Source organism: Platichthys flesus, chromosome 16 (assembly GCF_949316205.1).
Source record: "Platichthys flesus chromosome 16, fPlaFle2.1, whole genome shotgun sequence".
Lineage (NCBI taxonomy): Eukaryota > Metazoa > Chordata > Actinopteri > Pleuronectiformes > Pleuronectidae > Platichthys > Platichthys flesus.
In genome coordinates this window covers 13567609-13582634 of record NC_084960.1, presented here as the reverse complement: position 1 = coordinate 13582634, position 15026 = coordinate 13567609, and the positions used below count along the sequence as shown (strand labels likewise).

The following is a 15026-nucleotide window of genomic DNA, read 5'->3' as shown; positions in this document are numbered from 1 at the left end:
ACATAACTAGAAAAACACAAAATTACCAACTTTTGATTGGAAGCTACAAACATGTGCATAAAGGGTATACACTAAGAGCATACACACACAGAGATATTAACTCAGTGAGGTATTAGTCGACCATATTTTCAAAAAGCAACATTCAGGAAGAGAGCAGAAGCACAGAAAAACAGAGAGATGTTCTCTGGGGCTAAACCTACTTTATCCACACAGACTGCTTTTACTTAAGAAATAACGTCTCTCTCTCTCTCTCACGCTTTCAGACGTGCACTGAACTCTGCAGGTCCACCTTGTTTTCTCCTGAGGACGTGCATGTGTGAATGCAAATGTCCGAGTGAGAGGCGTCCACAGTGTCTACGGACATCCCCTGCCTGGCCTCCTCGAATGAAGTCAGTTGAAATTCCAGGAGAACTTCCCCCATTGTATTCACTAAGAGCGAGGGGGGAGATGCTTCTAACACGCGGCACACGCAAGAATAAAAAATAGCAAAAGAAAACAAATATCTCCCGGTGAAAAAGCAGCTTCACACATGTAGAAGACAATGACAAGAGAGTTTTTGGTGATAGGAGCCGACGCCGGTGTCTGTGAGTTGTCAAGAACATCACTTGATCTCCGCAGCGGAGTTTATACGTCACTTCTGGCCTCTGCCTGCTGCTCCAGCACTCGTTTGAATAATGCGGAGGATTTGTTATTGTTGTGAACGTGTCTGTGCAGGGAAGGTCCTGCTGTGTTGTGCATGTGTGAAAGGCAAACTGCAGGTAAACTCTGCAGACAATTCTCCGGCTTTTACCTGCAGGTCGTGTCTCAAAAGGGCTTTATCGCACCCTGACCTCTCTTTTCACAACATAAAACCACTGAAGCCTCTCTTACCGTCGAGTTAAAGCGCAGGTGGCAAATGTTGCAGGAGATAATCTGTTTCTTCTTGAGGGGCTGAGGGACACCGAACGTGTGGTTGATCACTGCCTTCTGGACAGGGTCCATCTGAGAGACAGAGAGAACAAAAGGCCAATACATTAAAAACGTTAGGTCTGTATGATTTCATTTTTCCCGAAAAGAGACATTTCTGTGCAGCAGTGAAACTTATTCCCCTGCAAGATAAGGTTTAATCTTTGGTGTGGCTGCATTTGTTACTAAGCATCCTCTAATATGGAGGTTTTCAAAGTGTGTTGTGGGGGAAGGTGGGGAAGGATGGGAACACTGAGGGGGAGACATGCGGCAAAGATGCTGCATGATGTCAAAAGGACAGAACTGTAAGTTGTAGTGGTTTGGTTGCTGGATTGGGCCAGTTAACCAACACGACCAACAGCTGTTGCTGAGAGACACAGTTCATGGAGACAGTTAGAGGAGACAAAATGCTTTTTCACTGTTTCTTTCCTCTAGTATGTTATATAGAATTTTTCTGTATGTAAAAGTTATGCAAAGTAAAAAAATGTATAATACAAGCCCAGGGACAGTCCGGCACACCCCATAACATAGGTAGGGAAAGTGAGATTGATGAAAATAATTGATAATGGAAGAGGTGAAAATGTATGTGACTTGAAAAGCGTCATTTTGTTGTCAATTGATTTAAGAAATTAATTTATAATTAATTTAAAATGGTATTGTTCTGCCAATAAACTATGCTGTGTTTCCCCGTTCATCATTTACAAAAGACAATTATTGTAACTTGATGGAATTTTTGTTACTTACTGACAAACTCTCAGTCAAAACCTGAAACGAGAAAATGGGGCAGTCTGGGATTGGACCACCGACCCTCTGGCTAGTGGAAGACCTGCTCTTATTCCAGCTGAGACTCTTATTTCAACGATAAGAGGTCCTAGTGGCTCCCTCCTGCACAAACTGATGGTACTTAAAGGGACCGCTTTGTTGAGATAATGAGCCGTGATTGGTGAGTGACTGATGAACAACCGTGAACCTATAAGAAGCCGACAGCCTATGACTGCTGGGCACATGACTCTGCATATACTACCGCTATGCTTAATTTTTTGGATGTCACTGAGAAAAAAAGCAAATAACCACTGAAACACACGGAGCATCAGAGATGATGTGATTTGAACACAGCCCATTTCTGCTCCAGTGGTGCCACAATCTTCTGCAAGCAGGAGGCGTGAATAAAACACACTCCTCACATGTTAATCTATCCAGATGAAAAAAAAAAAGATAAAAACAACGAAGCAGTGACAAGCAGGGAGTGCCTGGGATGGCTGAGCAGGTATTTTGGACATACATCTGGAACAAATGAAAAAACATCACTCCCTGTAGATGAGAGAAGTGCGTTTCCATTTCTCTGCATCTGCAAGGACGGTGCATCGTACTCGGAGCACTGTGCGTGACTTCTCCCGACATCAATGGCTGTTTGATCCATGTGTACGAAGCTTTGTAACCAGGGGCCTTATCTCAGTTACTTTTATTGCATGGGCAAGAGTGGAAGTGCATCAATGAGCAAGATGGGGGTGGTCTGAGGAGATAAGATGACGAGGCACCAGCGAGGAGACTTACGTTATCCGGTTCATGCTCGCCAGCTAAATAATGCACTGGTGTTGCTATTGAACTATCACAATGTCACATTTTAGTGTGACTATAATAAGTCAGAGTAAATAAATTCAGGCTGTTCGTTATGCTTAACAGCAGTATACTCTCCAAACACTTTATGAGGAAACACCATATGAATACTGTGCAGAGCCTCCCTCTTTCTGAAAAAAGGCCTCAATACTTTGTGCAATAGATTACACAGGATGTCAACCAACACACCTAATACATACTTAAATGGTTTTTAGTACAATGTTATGGCTCTTATGGCTCTGCAAAGGAGGTACTGTTTCCATCATGGCGACGTAATTTCTTTACACCAATGACTGTCCATGTTTATGTCTGTTAGGGTAGATACACAGTACACACACAACTGCAGCTAAGACTGTGAGGTTTGACCCTCTACGTGGATGGTAACAAACTTTATGGATGAGGCATGTGCAGAGTGAAAGAAATCATAGAGATAGCCCTGCCAATGTGACCGAACCTGACCCGAATCCAAATATCATTACAAGGTACCCACTCTCTAATTCTAAACCACTCTGTCTGGCAATTTTTTTTATTTTCGATGTGAACATTAGCTGCAGCATCTGACCTGTTAGCTGCCACAAGATTGACAGTTTGGTGCGTGAATAGGCAGATGTGCACATGTTCCTACTACAATGCATGGTGAGTGCGCATGACTGCTTTTAAAAGGCCTTGAGGAAACAGCACTAGATTAATCAACCTGTTTATTATGTGTCACAACATTCTGCCATTAAGTGGCGGTAACTGTAAAGGTTACCTGAAACAGTATTAAAATATAGTCTCAAAGCTAAATAGTGTTTTTCCAAGCTGCATTATCGCAGCACAACAGTGATCAACTTTCATCAGAGGCACTTAAAATACCAGGCAAAGGTGCAGTCAATGAATCCTCAGTCCAATTAAGGAGCATGAGGAACTCCACCAGCAAAGATATGCAGTGCACACTACAAACTCCAAACAGCAACTTTAAACAAGAAAGAAAAAACGAGCTTCAGATGAGACAAACCATTTTTTGCTAACTCGAGATGTCACAGGTTTGCACAGCGACACTCGACATAAAGATTCTCCTGAGGTTCTTAGGCTCTTTCTAGACCAAACACAAAAACTATCTCCTCCCACTCAACACTTCCCGGATTTGTCAAGAAGACGTATTTTCTTTTCTACAACATTCATGCCTGATATGCTGGTGTGCACAGCCTTCAGATTTTTCAATTAAAATCTATTTATACACATTTTTGATGTGAAACCACAACATGCAACTAGCTAAAATACGACATCACCTTTCAATGACCTTTATATATGATTTTCACAGGTAATTGGGATATTTCCTTAATTGGTCATTGGTTTTTGGCCTTTTCCTTTTTTAACTCCTATTTCTGAGGTAATGACAGCAGCAACAACAATATGATTTAGTCATGATATAATATACAATGTACTATTGAGTACTGTACTGTTGCTGCTGCAGGGCCTCTTTTTACTGATCTAATGACTCACTGATTGAACCAAATGCATCTGACTTGAAACCATGAATTCTGGATGAAAGTCTGAGCGACTGAATTGTTTGCTATTGGTTGTAATTTCCCCGTTTTGTTCAAATGAGCGCTTCTGTTTGAAGCAGTAAAGCTGCAAGGAAAGAAAAAACCTATAGACTCCACAGACAGGAGACATTTGCTGTAATGAGTCACTGTCCACTTTGTCTTTCCAAAGACCATTTTAATTGAAAACACAGGTCTAAAGAGAAATGATGAACAGTCAAGTTGTATGCCAAATGAAGTTAGCCTCTGTGCTGTACTGAGAGATTTGGGAACATACTGAAAATGTGGCTCCTAAAATCTTTCTCACTGCTATAAAGGTCATTTGTAACTTTTTGGAGATTTTACATCGATGCATGACCCAGGAATACTGTAAGTTAAAGGAGATGTGGATATCACTACACTCTGTCTATATCTCTGTGTTAAGGAGTCATGCTGTACTAATGGCAGCTATCTGCAAAGGTTCATAGATAACAACGTAGTAATAATAATAACACATGATGAAATGAACTTTCGTCTTTTTCAGAGTGTGTGTCTGAGATCATCATCTTGTATAACAAATAACAAAGCAAATTAGAGCTAACGCCCCGTCTCGCCATTTTAAAGAATGTAAAATAACATTTGGGCATTATCCAGATCAGCACCAAAATTATGCAGGAATCAGTTCATTAGTTTTGATTGAACAACAATGAAAACCTATGACATAAAAATACAGTTCCGGTGGAACATGTAATTGAAGCAGCTTAAACATGTTAATAAATGTATCTAGTATTTTGATGGGAATATTATTAGGGTCAATTTGACATTCAGCTATTAATCCAAACCTATGTTATCAGTATTTAGGTTGGGGTCTCCCATTAACCCCCTGCGCTGACAAATAAATCCTTCTTTAGCCTCCATGCTTCTCTCAAAGGCTCTGTAGGATAACTTTGTCGTTCCATGTAGTTACAACCCTCACTCCATCTGGTATTTTAATGCAGTTAAAAATTCATTGTCATCCAAAACATGTGACACGTGTCAAATACATTATGGGTCACAAAAGTGTTTCTGGATAGGGAAGTGCATTAGGGACTAATACTCTGAAAAGACTGCAAGGTCACAGGTCGGCATACTATAAAGAGCAGAGCGAAAGCCGAGGATTCATTAGAAGGTTGGTATTCCACGATGACAGCTGATTTCATTGCGGCACCCTTCAGCGTGGTATCACAAATAACAATCACCTTGGATCTCTCCCCGGGCCTGGCACAGGGCCTGGCCTGGTCCATTCCTCTGCTCATATGGGAGCAGGGGTCTCACCATGGCTATGGAGAGCATTGTTCTCCAACCTGTCTCCTCTGCAAGAAAGTCTGTTTACTATAGATTCTTCATGGCCAAGTGTGAGAGGGAATATAAACAAACCTGACACTGAAACCTCCACGCAGGAGGTATATCTCTCCCTCAGGGCTATCTTTGCCTCTGCTGATTTATTTTGGTTTCCTCTACATGACTCAACTGACTTTTCCCTTCACCAGCCAAACCCTGACCATGGAAACCCAGCTCTCCCACTCTTGTCGCCCCCTGTCCACCTTAGCGGGGCAGGCTGCACACAGCTATTTGTTTTAGTAGTTGAAGAATGTGCCCATTGTCTGTCCGCAGCCATCCAGAACCAACTGCTATAAATGCATCTTTTGTCCAAGCCCTCCGTCCTCCCCCGCCATCCTAGTACAGACAGAAGTTATCTAGCATGGGGCGGCTCAGACCGTGATGGGGTTTCAGTGAAGGTAGAGAGAGAGAGAGAGAGAGAGAGAGAGAGAGAGAGAGAGAGAGAGACACAGAGAGCACATAGAGAGATGACACAAGGGGGACCTGAGGGATATTTAGTTCTGGAGACAGGTGCATTCATCTTTTCTGTACACATCCGGGACAACGTGTGCCTGATCAGGTTTTGGAGAACCTGGGGCTCCATGTTGAAAGGACTTTGTGATTTATGCCACAGCTGCGCTGTCAGACTGTGTGTTATGGAGGCTAATTATCTCCTCCTGGGACTGAAACGACACTGATTTGATGTTACTTCCATGGTTATCATAATTCCTGCATTCCGGTTGTGGTAGATCCCACGTTCCTACTGCTGGTTGTATTCTGTTTGAATTTCACTGCGACTCTGTAAACATTATTTCCTGTGTGGCAGCTCACTGCATTCATTATTTATAGAATGCCTTCTTATTCTACAATTACTGTAACTAATTTGACTCTTTATTTTTTAAACAAACATAATGCCTGAAAGCTAGGATTACTGCCTTGTTTGTCTCTACAAACCAGTCAAGTTACAATTTACATCACTGGGAGTAACAGAACAATTTTAAATTCCTTGAATGTGTTTATATGCTTGGATAATAAATGCAGATTTTCAGAGAACACAAAGTTGTAGTCATGACAGTAGACCTGCAAGTCCGTGTTGGCCTAAAGCATAGAGCAGCAAGTAAAAGGTATCTGGTTCAATCTCTGGACTGGGAGGAATAACTCTGCCAGATCAGCACTTGAGCTAGAGATTTTACGCAATTTTTTAATAGGCAATCAGCTCCATTTCCATTGCCAGTAGAGGAATTCCCCCCTCTGATTTTCTCCAGGTGCTTCCTGTCCGGCGTCACATACGTACCTTAAACTGAGTCAGGTTCTAACCTCACTGTCGACCACTGACCTCAAGCTTTGTGTCATCAATTCAGTATCCAATGAAATGAAATATGCACATTTATCTCTGTTCCTGACGTTGAGTAATGGCCAGTTAAATGTTTTTGAGTTGACCATTGACATTTATGCCTCTATCTGACAGGGCCAGTGAAGAAGGACAGTTAACGCTGGGAAAGAGGGAAAGGGGTTGAGAAGTCAAACCAGGAACTTCCTGCTCAGGACAGTAAATGCCATAACCACGTGACTATCAGGTAACCCCACAAATTATTTTCATCAGACAGCATGAAGGCTTAAACAGGAAAAATTTTCTCAATGATTCATAACCAGGACAGACGAAACACTGAACAGAGACTTGCTCTATACTCCCTCCCCCACTAATATAAATACATGAGGGTGTTAGAGAAGCCAATGGTGTTTGTGCCGCCTCCGCTGCTGGGCATGCTCCTCCACTGGCGACCCCGTGACCCAAAGTGGTTGGTGGCTGAACGAATTAATAAACTGCACTACTCATATAGCAGTCAGGAGACCCCCCCCCCACACACACACACACACACCTCCCACCTCCCGCTATATGCACACATCACACAGCACAGGTTTATGTCTCATCCACCCCCTCAAACATGTCCTCCACTGCCAGATGTCTCTTTCTCTGTCTCTCGTCCTACGTTTTTTCGCTTGGTCTAAAAAAAGGTGTAAAGCGTATGGTGGAACAGGAGCTCCTAGCTTAAGTGTTTTTTACAGACCACATAACTGGAAATGGTTTCACAGTGTGCGATAAGGGTAGTGAACACACACACACACATACACAGAATCAAAAGAAATCAGAAGTGCCTGCACACACACACACATATATACACAAACGCCCACACACAAAATGACAATGGGTGTAGCACTGTGGTAGGTAAAGGATCAAAGATACAAGTATTTAATTCCGGGCAGCGCAGCAAGGTGAGCATCAGAGCCGTGGTGCTCAAAGACCGCAAAGTTTGTTGCTGATGCTCGAAACAAAGTAATAATGCTCTCATCTACAGAGATGCTGATACCGAGGCGACAGCAGCAATGCCGAGGGGTGAAACGACGCTCGAATAAAGATTAGCACCCTGAGCCTGAGGTGAGGCCGCATGCACAGCAGAGCAGGATGAGGTCTGGCTGGGAAGATAATGATATAGGGAATAACAGGGTGGCTACCATTAAGCACACAATTTTACAAAATAAGGCTAATATGTCTGCTGGGGTTGTCGTAATCAATAGGTGCTTAGATCCATTGCTTTCATTCCCCCTGCCTCATATATTTCCCAGCAAATTGCATTTTCGAGGAGTAGATGAGAGGAGAATGTCAAAATACATTTTCGAGGGTTCAAGCTTGAAAATGTAAAGCATGTCACCAAACAGGGTAATCACAATATTTTTCCGCAGAGAGAGGAGCCACCTCTTCACATGATATTTCTGCTGGATCTAATTAGGAACCTTATTATTTGCAGGCCATTTTGGGGTCAGCTAGAGACCTTTATTGTTGAAATTCCTTGTTGATTAAAGTTATAAATTCATCACTGGATAATCTCATGTATGTGCATGTGGCTGTAAGTGAGAGCGCAAATGTCCGAGTCAGCTGCTTTGGATGTTATCTGGATTTTAAGATAATAATAGCACTAGTTAAAACTCAGGAGAATGTTCGAATGAGCCCATGTGAGAATGAAACAGGATTATGCCTGAGATTCAGATTTGACTTCCGCAGCAACATATCCTGCCTCCTGCACGCTCCACCCTAGCGCCACCTCTCGCATGAATGATGGAGGAGGTTTTCCTGTTGTTGTGAATGCTTTCTGACTTTCTCCTGCAACGTTTCTTTATATGTGAAAAGCAACTCCAGAAAATGTCCAGACCCAACTGTACAAACATTCTCCGGAGTGAAAACGGCTTTATTGTCATCAGACTCACCGTATTAAAGTTAGGGAAGAGGCTGAGGGGGGAGGATCCATTGAGCCTGAAGGGCAGGAGGTGTTTGAGGTCGAGCTGAGGCTGAAGAGGCCGTCCTGGGAGGGGGAGGGAAGCGAGGAGGGAGCTAGCCTGGGCCGACGTACCTGGACAACACAAAGAGATGTATGTTAGAAGCTAGGGAAACAACAGTATGTTAACATGGTGCAGCGAGGAGGCCTGACTTTGATTAATTCCACGCCAGAGGCACCGTTACGCCTCCACCTGACACCCTGGCACAAATCGTACAACTCAAGTGGATGTGAATGTTTGTGCATGGTTACTGTTTTTATGCAGACACTAGAAACATGTGTACGGAGGGGGGGGGGGGGGGGGGGTGGGCAGTTTTACTGGAGACTTAATATCCCCCATTACCCCAACAGCCCCCCAAGGACATGCACCTGCCCCCTCATGTACACACACATGCACACACACATGTCATTTAATTACTGATGTATTGGCTGAGGAAAGGTGCCCGCGCTAAGGAAAGATGGGAGATATCGCATTTCAAATGGACCAGGGATGAAGAGATTTCTAATTTTCCACCTGGCTGCGTTTCAGTGGACCTGTGCGCTCGGCGGTGCGCAGGCACTTATACCAGCACCAGGATCAATCATCAGTGTCAGCTGCAGGTCACTGTGGCCACCCCATGCTATGCCTATCATGTGAGCCGCTTTGCAGCACACACATACAACGCCTGTGAGTGATAATGCATGCCACAGAAAGGGGAAAAAAGCAATCAGTGACCTTACAATAATAGCAGCGTCTTGGCCCAAAAGAAAAGAGCAGCTACTCAGTGCGGGAAGGATTTCAAAGAATGATGGTTGGAGTGAAGATGAGTGGGTGAAGACAAACACATGGTGTGGAGCACATGATCCACTACTCTGTTTAGCATTGCAGCACAATTCTACAGTTGCAATAAAAAGGCTTAAACACCATCGCAAAAACATAAAGTTCAATACCCCTACTCTAAGAAACTTTTCCAACAAATGATCAGAGCTGTGCATGGAATTCTGAAAGTCAAAGAAAGACGAAGGACAAGAAATTAAAAAAGTATTTTGATTTTGACTAAATCCTGGATTCATTTTCAATCAAACGTATTCAATGCTTTTATTAATTATTCACTTCACAGCCAAGCTTAAGAAAAGATCATGGTCATGGTTAAGAAAAAATTGCAACATGACCTCAAACTCCAGCATGAATCCAACCATCACATCCTTAATATTATTATAGTTATTATAAGTATTATTATTCATCAGCTATTATAAAACACACACACTTCTTCCTCTACTAGCTCCAAACATGACTCCTCAAAAGGAGTCTGACTTACAGTGTACTTACAGATGGCAAAAAACATGGTTACAAGGCCACAGTTACCGAAATAACAGAAACTGTCAAACTAAAGCCAAGAAGTTGCTCTCAGAAGATCTGGGGTGCCTTTCTATTCTTTGTTGTGGTATTTTTCCATGTTGTGCTTTGAGGATAATGACAATGCTGCTTTAAGACCTGTGTGAAGCTCAAAAGATGCTGATAGATTTGAAATTTGCCAGTAGTCTGGCCCATATTTTTTTTTGTGGTTTGGCAGGATTGGCAGCTATGATGTGGGGTGTGTGTGTGGTCGGTGGGTGGGCGGGGGACATATGCTTCTAAGCACTGTGGTCTAAGGCCTGCTTTGCCATGTGTGGGCTCTCCTCTGCTGTCTGACACCCAGAGAGAGGCAGTGCGGGACGGACACAGCCTGCAGACACGTGGGCAGCAGCCGGCGGGGGAGATGCTCACACACACACACACAACTATACACACCCAATCACACAGAAAACAAGGCGCCGAGTCTTCTCTTGAAAGGGCTATCATAGGGAAAAGCTGGGCTTGCAGGGAGAACAGTTATCGGCTGATAGTGCTTCCACACCTCTCTGTGACTCCCAAGGCAGCTTATTAAATCAGGGGCTGTCTGTTTGCCTCCTTGGATGATAACGCACCATGGAGGCACAGCCTGAATCCAGGCATGTACGACAGCGAGTGAAGGAGTGTGCACGCGCTAGACTAGAGTCTACCAGACGAGTATCACATGCACACACACGCACACACACATACACAAACACAAACGTATACAAACAGAGCTGCCTACGCACCTCTGACAACAAATAGCTCCCAGGACGTACACAAGCAAACATACTGAGCCTTCATTCCTTATTCCTCTTAAGCTATCACCACATTAGCTGTTCAACCCTTTAGTCTTTCTACTGTAATTCTCTTGTCATCACTCCAGTGCTCCCTTAGGTCTCTGACAAATTGCCTTTTCTCATATCTCAATACCCCTCCGCCCCCTCTGGACTATGCATATCCCTCCAAACGGTTCGCAGAGCGGCACAGGAGAGGGTAGATGGGGGGATGTCGATAAGAACACAGCCACATGCACACACAAACACACAATTAAAAATGGTTTAATTGTACACGTATCACATATTGTGTTTGAGTCTATAGGATTACACTGTGAAACTAATAATCATGAATGTTTCAGTGTTCAAACATGATTGTTGTATTTTATGTGGGGCCCGCGGCCCCTGATAACCTTTTATCGCTCTGTGATTTTCCGCTTATTTGATGTCACGTGTGTGTGTGCACATGTGCATGATGTTTTCATCATGAGCACATATGTTCATTCTGTCAAGAGTCATGTGTGCGTCAAGGCTCACGTTTATTTACGCCTCACTTGTGGACCACAGTCCAGACCACTGGCGAAAAATAAATCTCTCCCTATCTCCCCCAGATGACTTTGCTCACAGATCAGACTGTCTCTCCCTCCCCAGGCAGGCTTCCTCCTCTTCCTCTAACCCCCACGGCAACTCATCCCACCCTCTCATGACTCACTGGGCTGAGTTACACAACAGCCACAGTCACATCGCATCCGCTCCGATGTGTGTGTGTGTTTGTGCGGGGCGGTGCATGCGAGCAGTAGAATTCCAACATAGATTTTTCAATTATTTTCAACTTGCTCATCTTAGAAAATGATGGATTTCAGCATACACAAGCAAACATACTGAACCTTCCCTCCTCACTACCACCGAATTACTTTCTCATCCCTTTAGTCCTCCTACTGTAATTCTCTTGTCATCACTCCAGTACTCATTTCGGTTTCTGACAAGTTGCCTCTCCTCATTTCTAAATACCCCTATCCTGCCCCCTTGGTGCTCAGCATATTGCCTAAAACTGCGACAGGATGGCACAAAATGGATAGAAGGAGAGGGTCCTGGGGGGAGGAGAGCAAACCTTCTATTTGTGGCCCAGTGTAATTATGTGGGATAGATGCCGGCACAGCAGGGTCTTTGGAGTTTGGTGAGCAAAACACCATGTTCTTTTTCCTTTGGCCTGTTCCTGTCCAACCTCCTAAAGACAGATTTGACTTTGTGTGAACATACTTGTAACAGGTGACATTTCATGTAGACTGTGCCACAGATCATTGACAGTAAAGATGTGTGGGGGTGGACAAGGTTGTCTAGAACGCAGGCCAAAAAGTGACTAGGCAGCAGATGTTTTAAATAACTGATTGCTTTCGTTAGGCTTTCCATTATACAATGAGATTAAGGTACACAGCAGAAGATATCTCTTGCTTTGTGTTCTAAAATGGGACAGGGTTTAGTTTAAAAAGGCATAGAAGTAATGATGTCTGATTTACTGAGCGAGCCACGTGGCTTTCATGGTATTGCCATACAAGCCATACGAGCCATACGAGCCAGTCAGATTTACCTTTAGCCTCAGCATCGACCTCAAGTTCAGCCTGTTTTGTTGATTACAAGACGGACACACATGATGACACTTAGGTGAAAAACTGAAGTTATGTCCCTAACATGGGCTGGTGGCCACCAACACCTGCAACTGGTGCTCTTAACTACTGGTAGTTGGTAACTTAAATTGTGCAGAAGACCTTCAAATGTACAAGGTATACTCACCATCTTGTCCATATTCTAAAATGATTGTAGCTGGATGCATCCAGTGACCGGAAAGACCTTGTGACAGCAAGTACAAAGACAGCAGACTAGAGGGTATAGACTCCACTGGGCTGTCCAGCCATCTGACTCAACCCAAAGTTCTCAGGACATCAGCTCCCTTGTATCTGAAGAGGTTCACTCTACCACAGAGGCAGTTGCAGAGGAGGGTATAGAGCCCACTCAGCCAGGAAAACCAACAAGGGAGAAGAAACCTTAACAAACTAAACCAAAGGTGAACTTGCTCCAAAGCGATGGAGTTGATTATCAGAGCTCCAAAACGGGTAGTAGGTGGTGAGCGACAAAAGTCGGGGGTCCGATTAACACCAATCAGGGCCTATACGACAGTCATTTCAACCCCGACTACAACCCCACGATGCACCAGACGGTTGCTGGGGGAACTTTGATCCATCAAAATTGAATCAAAGGTAAAACATCAGACAATAGGTTCTACATTAATGGAGAACCCACTCCACCGCTATCTCAGAACCCCTTAAAAATACTTGGACAATGCTATGATGCATGCCTCAAAGACAGCAAGCAGGTCAAGCAACTGAAGCAGGATGTAAGAAGTAGTGTTGTACCAGTAGTAGTGTTGCATGGTGTACAGATACTAGAAAGGTGTCACAATAACAAGCTGTTAAAAATATTACGATACCAAATTTGATTAATATCGGTACTTGCAGGACTGCAGCTGACGACCACGAGAGAGAGAGAAAGAGAGAGAGAGAGAGAGAGAGAGAGAGAGAGAGAGAGAGAGAGAGAGAGAGAGAGAGAGAGACAGAGAGAGAGAGACACTTCTTCCCCTCACCTGAAGTTGTTTACGTTAACTTTTAATATAACTACAGCCTTCCTGAGGTTTCTGGTATAACTACAGCATTTCCTTGTTTAAAGTTAGTTTATGTGTACTCCAAATATCAGTATACTATGAAACTGTACATTTTCCTTTTATTTTGAAACCGTAGCCCACAGGAAGTGTCACAAACAATACGTCCATGACAAAGTGGAAAGATAAGGTTTGAAACTGTGCTGAAAGATCAAATTTTCTGTCTGTTCAACTTTGAACTTTGCGTGGAACGCAAAAAAACAACACTTCTCATTAAAGGCTCTCCTTTGATTTACAGCTATGATCTGACCTTTTAACTTTGATGTTGGTTGACAACCCATCTGACCTGTCGACCACTTGACAATAACCATCCTGAGCCCCGGCAATAAACCGAACCAAGAAGAAAAACATATTAACTAAATATCCACCTTCCCCCTTGGCTTTACTTGCCACACATTAATAAACTGAACAAACCTGGGAATCTCAAAATGAACCTGGAGCAAACCGCTGCTGAGATGCAGTCAAAAATTGAAGAACTTGAACAGGAGAACAAGCGGTTGAATTTTCTGCTTAGTGTGTTTAAGGAAAACGTTGAAATGAGAACCGTCATACAGCGCTCAAACAATGATACTCTCGAGGCGCCAACAGGTATTGTTGATGTTTTTCTTTGCTAGTAGATGGCAGTTAAAGTACTGTTCGAGTTGTAAGAGAGTTGTTGTATAGTGGCCAATAAATGGAGTGAAATTAAGTTAGGAACAAGAATTTAAAATACAGTTGTGAGTTTAATGAGCAGAGGTAAGTGAAAGATTTCTGGTTGCCTTTATTTTAAAAACGGATATTTGCATTTCTCTAGTTCATGATATTTCCTTTCTCTGTGACTTTTTAGAGATATAAGCATGTACATGTATAGATCAAAACAAACTCTAAAAATTATGTGTTATTGCAGTTTCTGTTTTCCTCAGATAAGACAATAATATCTTGATATCTTGTTGTCAGTTTGCTTCCCATCAGGAAGAAAAAATTCCAGTCTATGGAAAACCACCCTCAATGAGAGGGAGTTCAGTAAAGACCTTGTTCAGACCAAAATCCTACATGAACAACGAACCTCGTCTCCCACCGACTCCAGGCCTGTCAAACAAGGATCTGCCCAGACAGACCCATGTGAGGAGGTGAAGATGCCCAGCTGCCCGGCTGATGTGGCTGAAGGTGAGTGATGCTTATTTTGAGATGTTTAAGTAATAGTAGTGTTACAAAAAAAATGTGTGATTAATTATGTGTGCCTATGCACGTATATATTAAATATTTGACTTCCTCATGAAATTTTGTCCCGCTACTCCTCCCACAGTTTTTATCGTACATGTAATTATGTGCGGAAATGAATGGGAGTCAAGGTATTTAGAGCGAGAGCAGAACAGTACTGATTTTCAGCTACTTTTTGTGTGCCTAAACCGCTCTCAAAACCACAAATGGAGGTGGTCATACATGAAT

General features: G+C 43.2%; 1 protein-coding gene across 2 annotated transcripts in view; it reads right to left on the bottom strand.

Annotated features, from left to right (window-relative positions):
- The window catches only part of znf385c (zinc finger protein 385C), a 91258-nt gene that overhangs the window by 18994 nt on the left and 57238 nt on the right, over positions 1-15026 (bottom strand). For both annotated transcript variants that reach the window (XM_062407256.1, XM_062407257.1), the window contains exons 2-3: positions 8691-8833; positions 871-981 (exon numbers count right to left, since the gene is read on the bottom strand). In XM_062407256.1, the coding sequence (XP_062263240.1) occupies positions 871-981; positions 8691-8833 (254 nt within the window). The remainder of the gene's footprint in view (positions 1-870; positions 982-8690; positions 8834-15026) is intronic.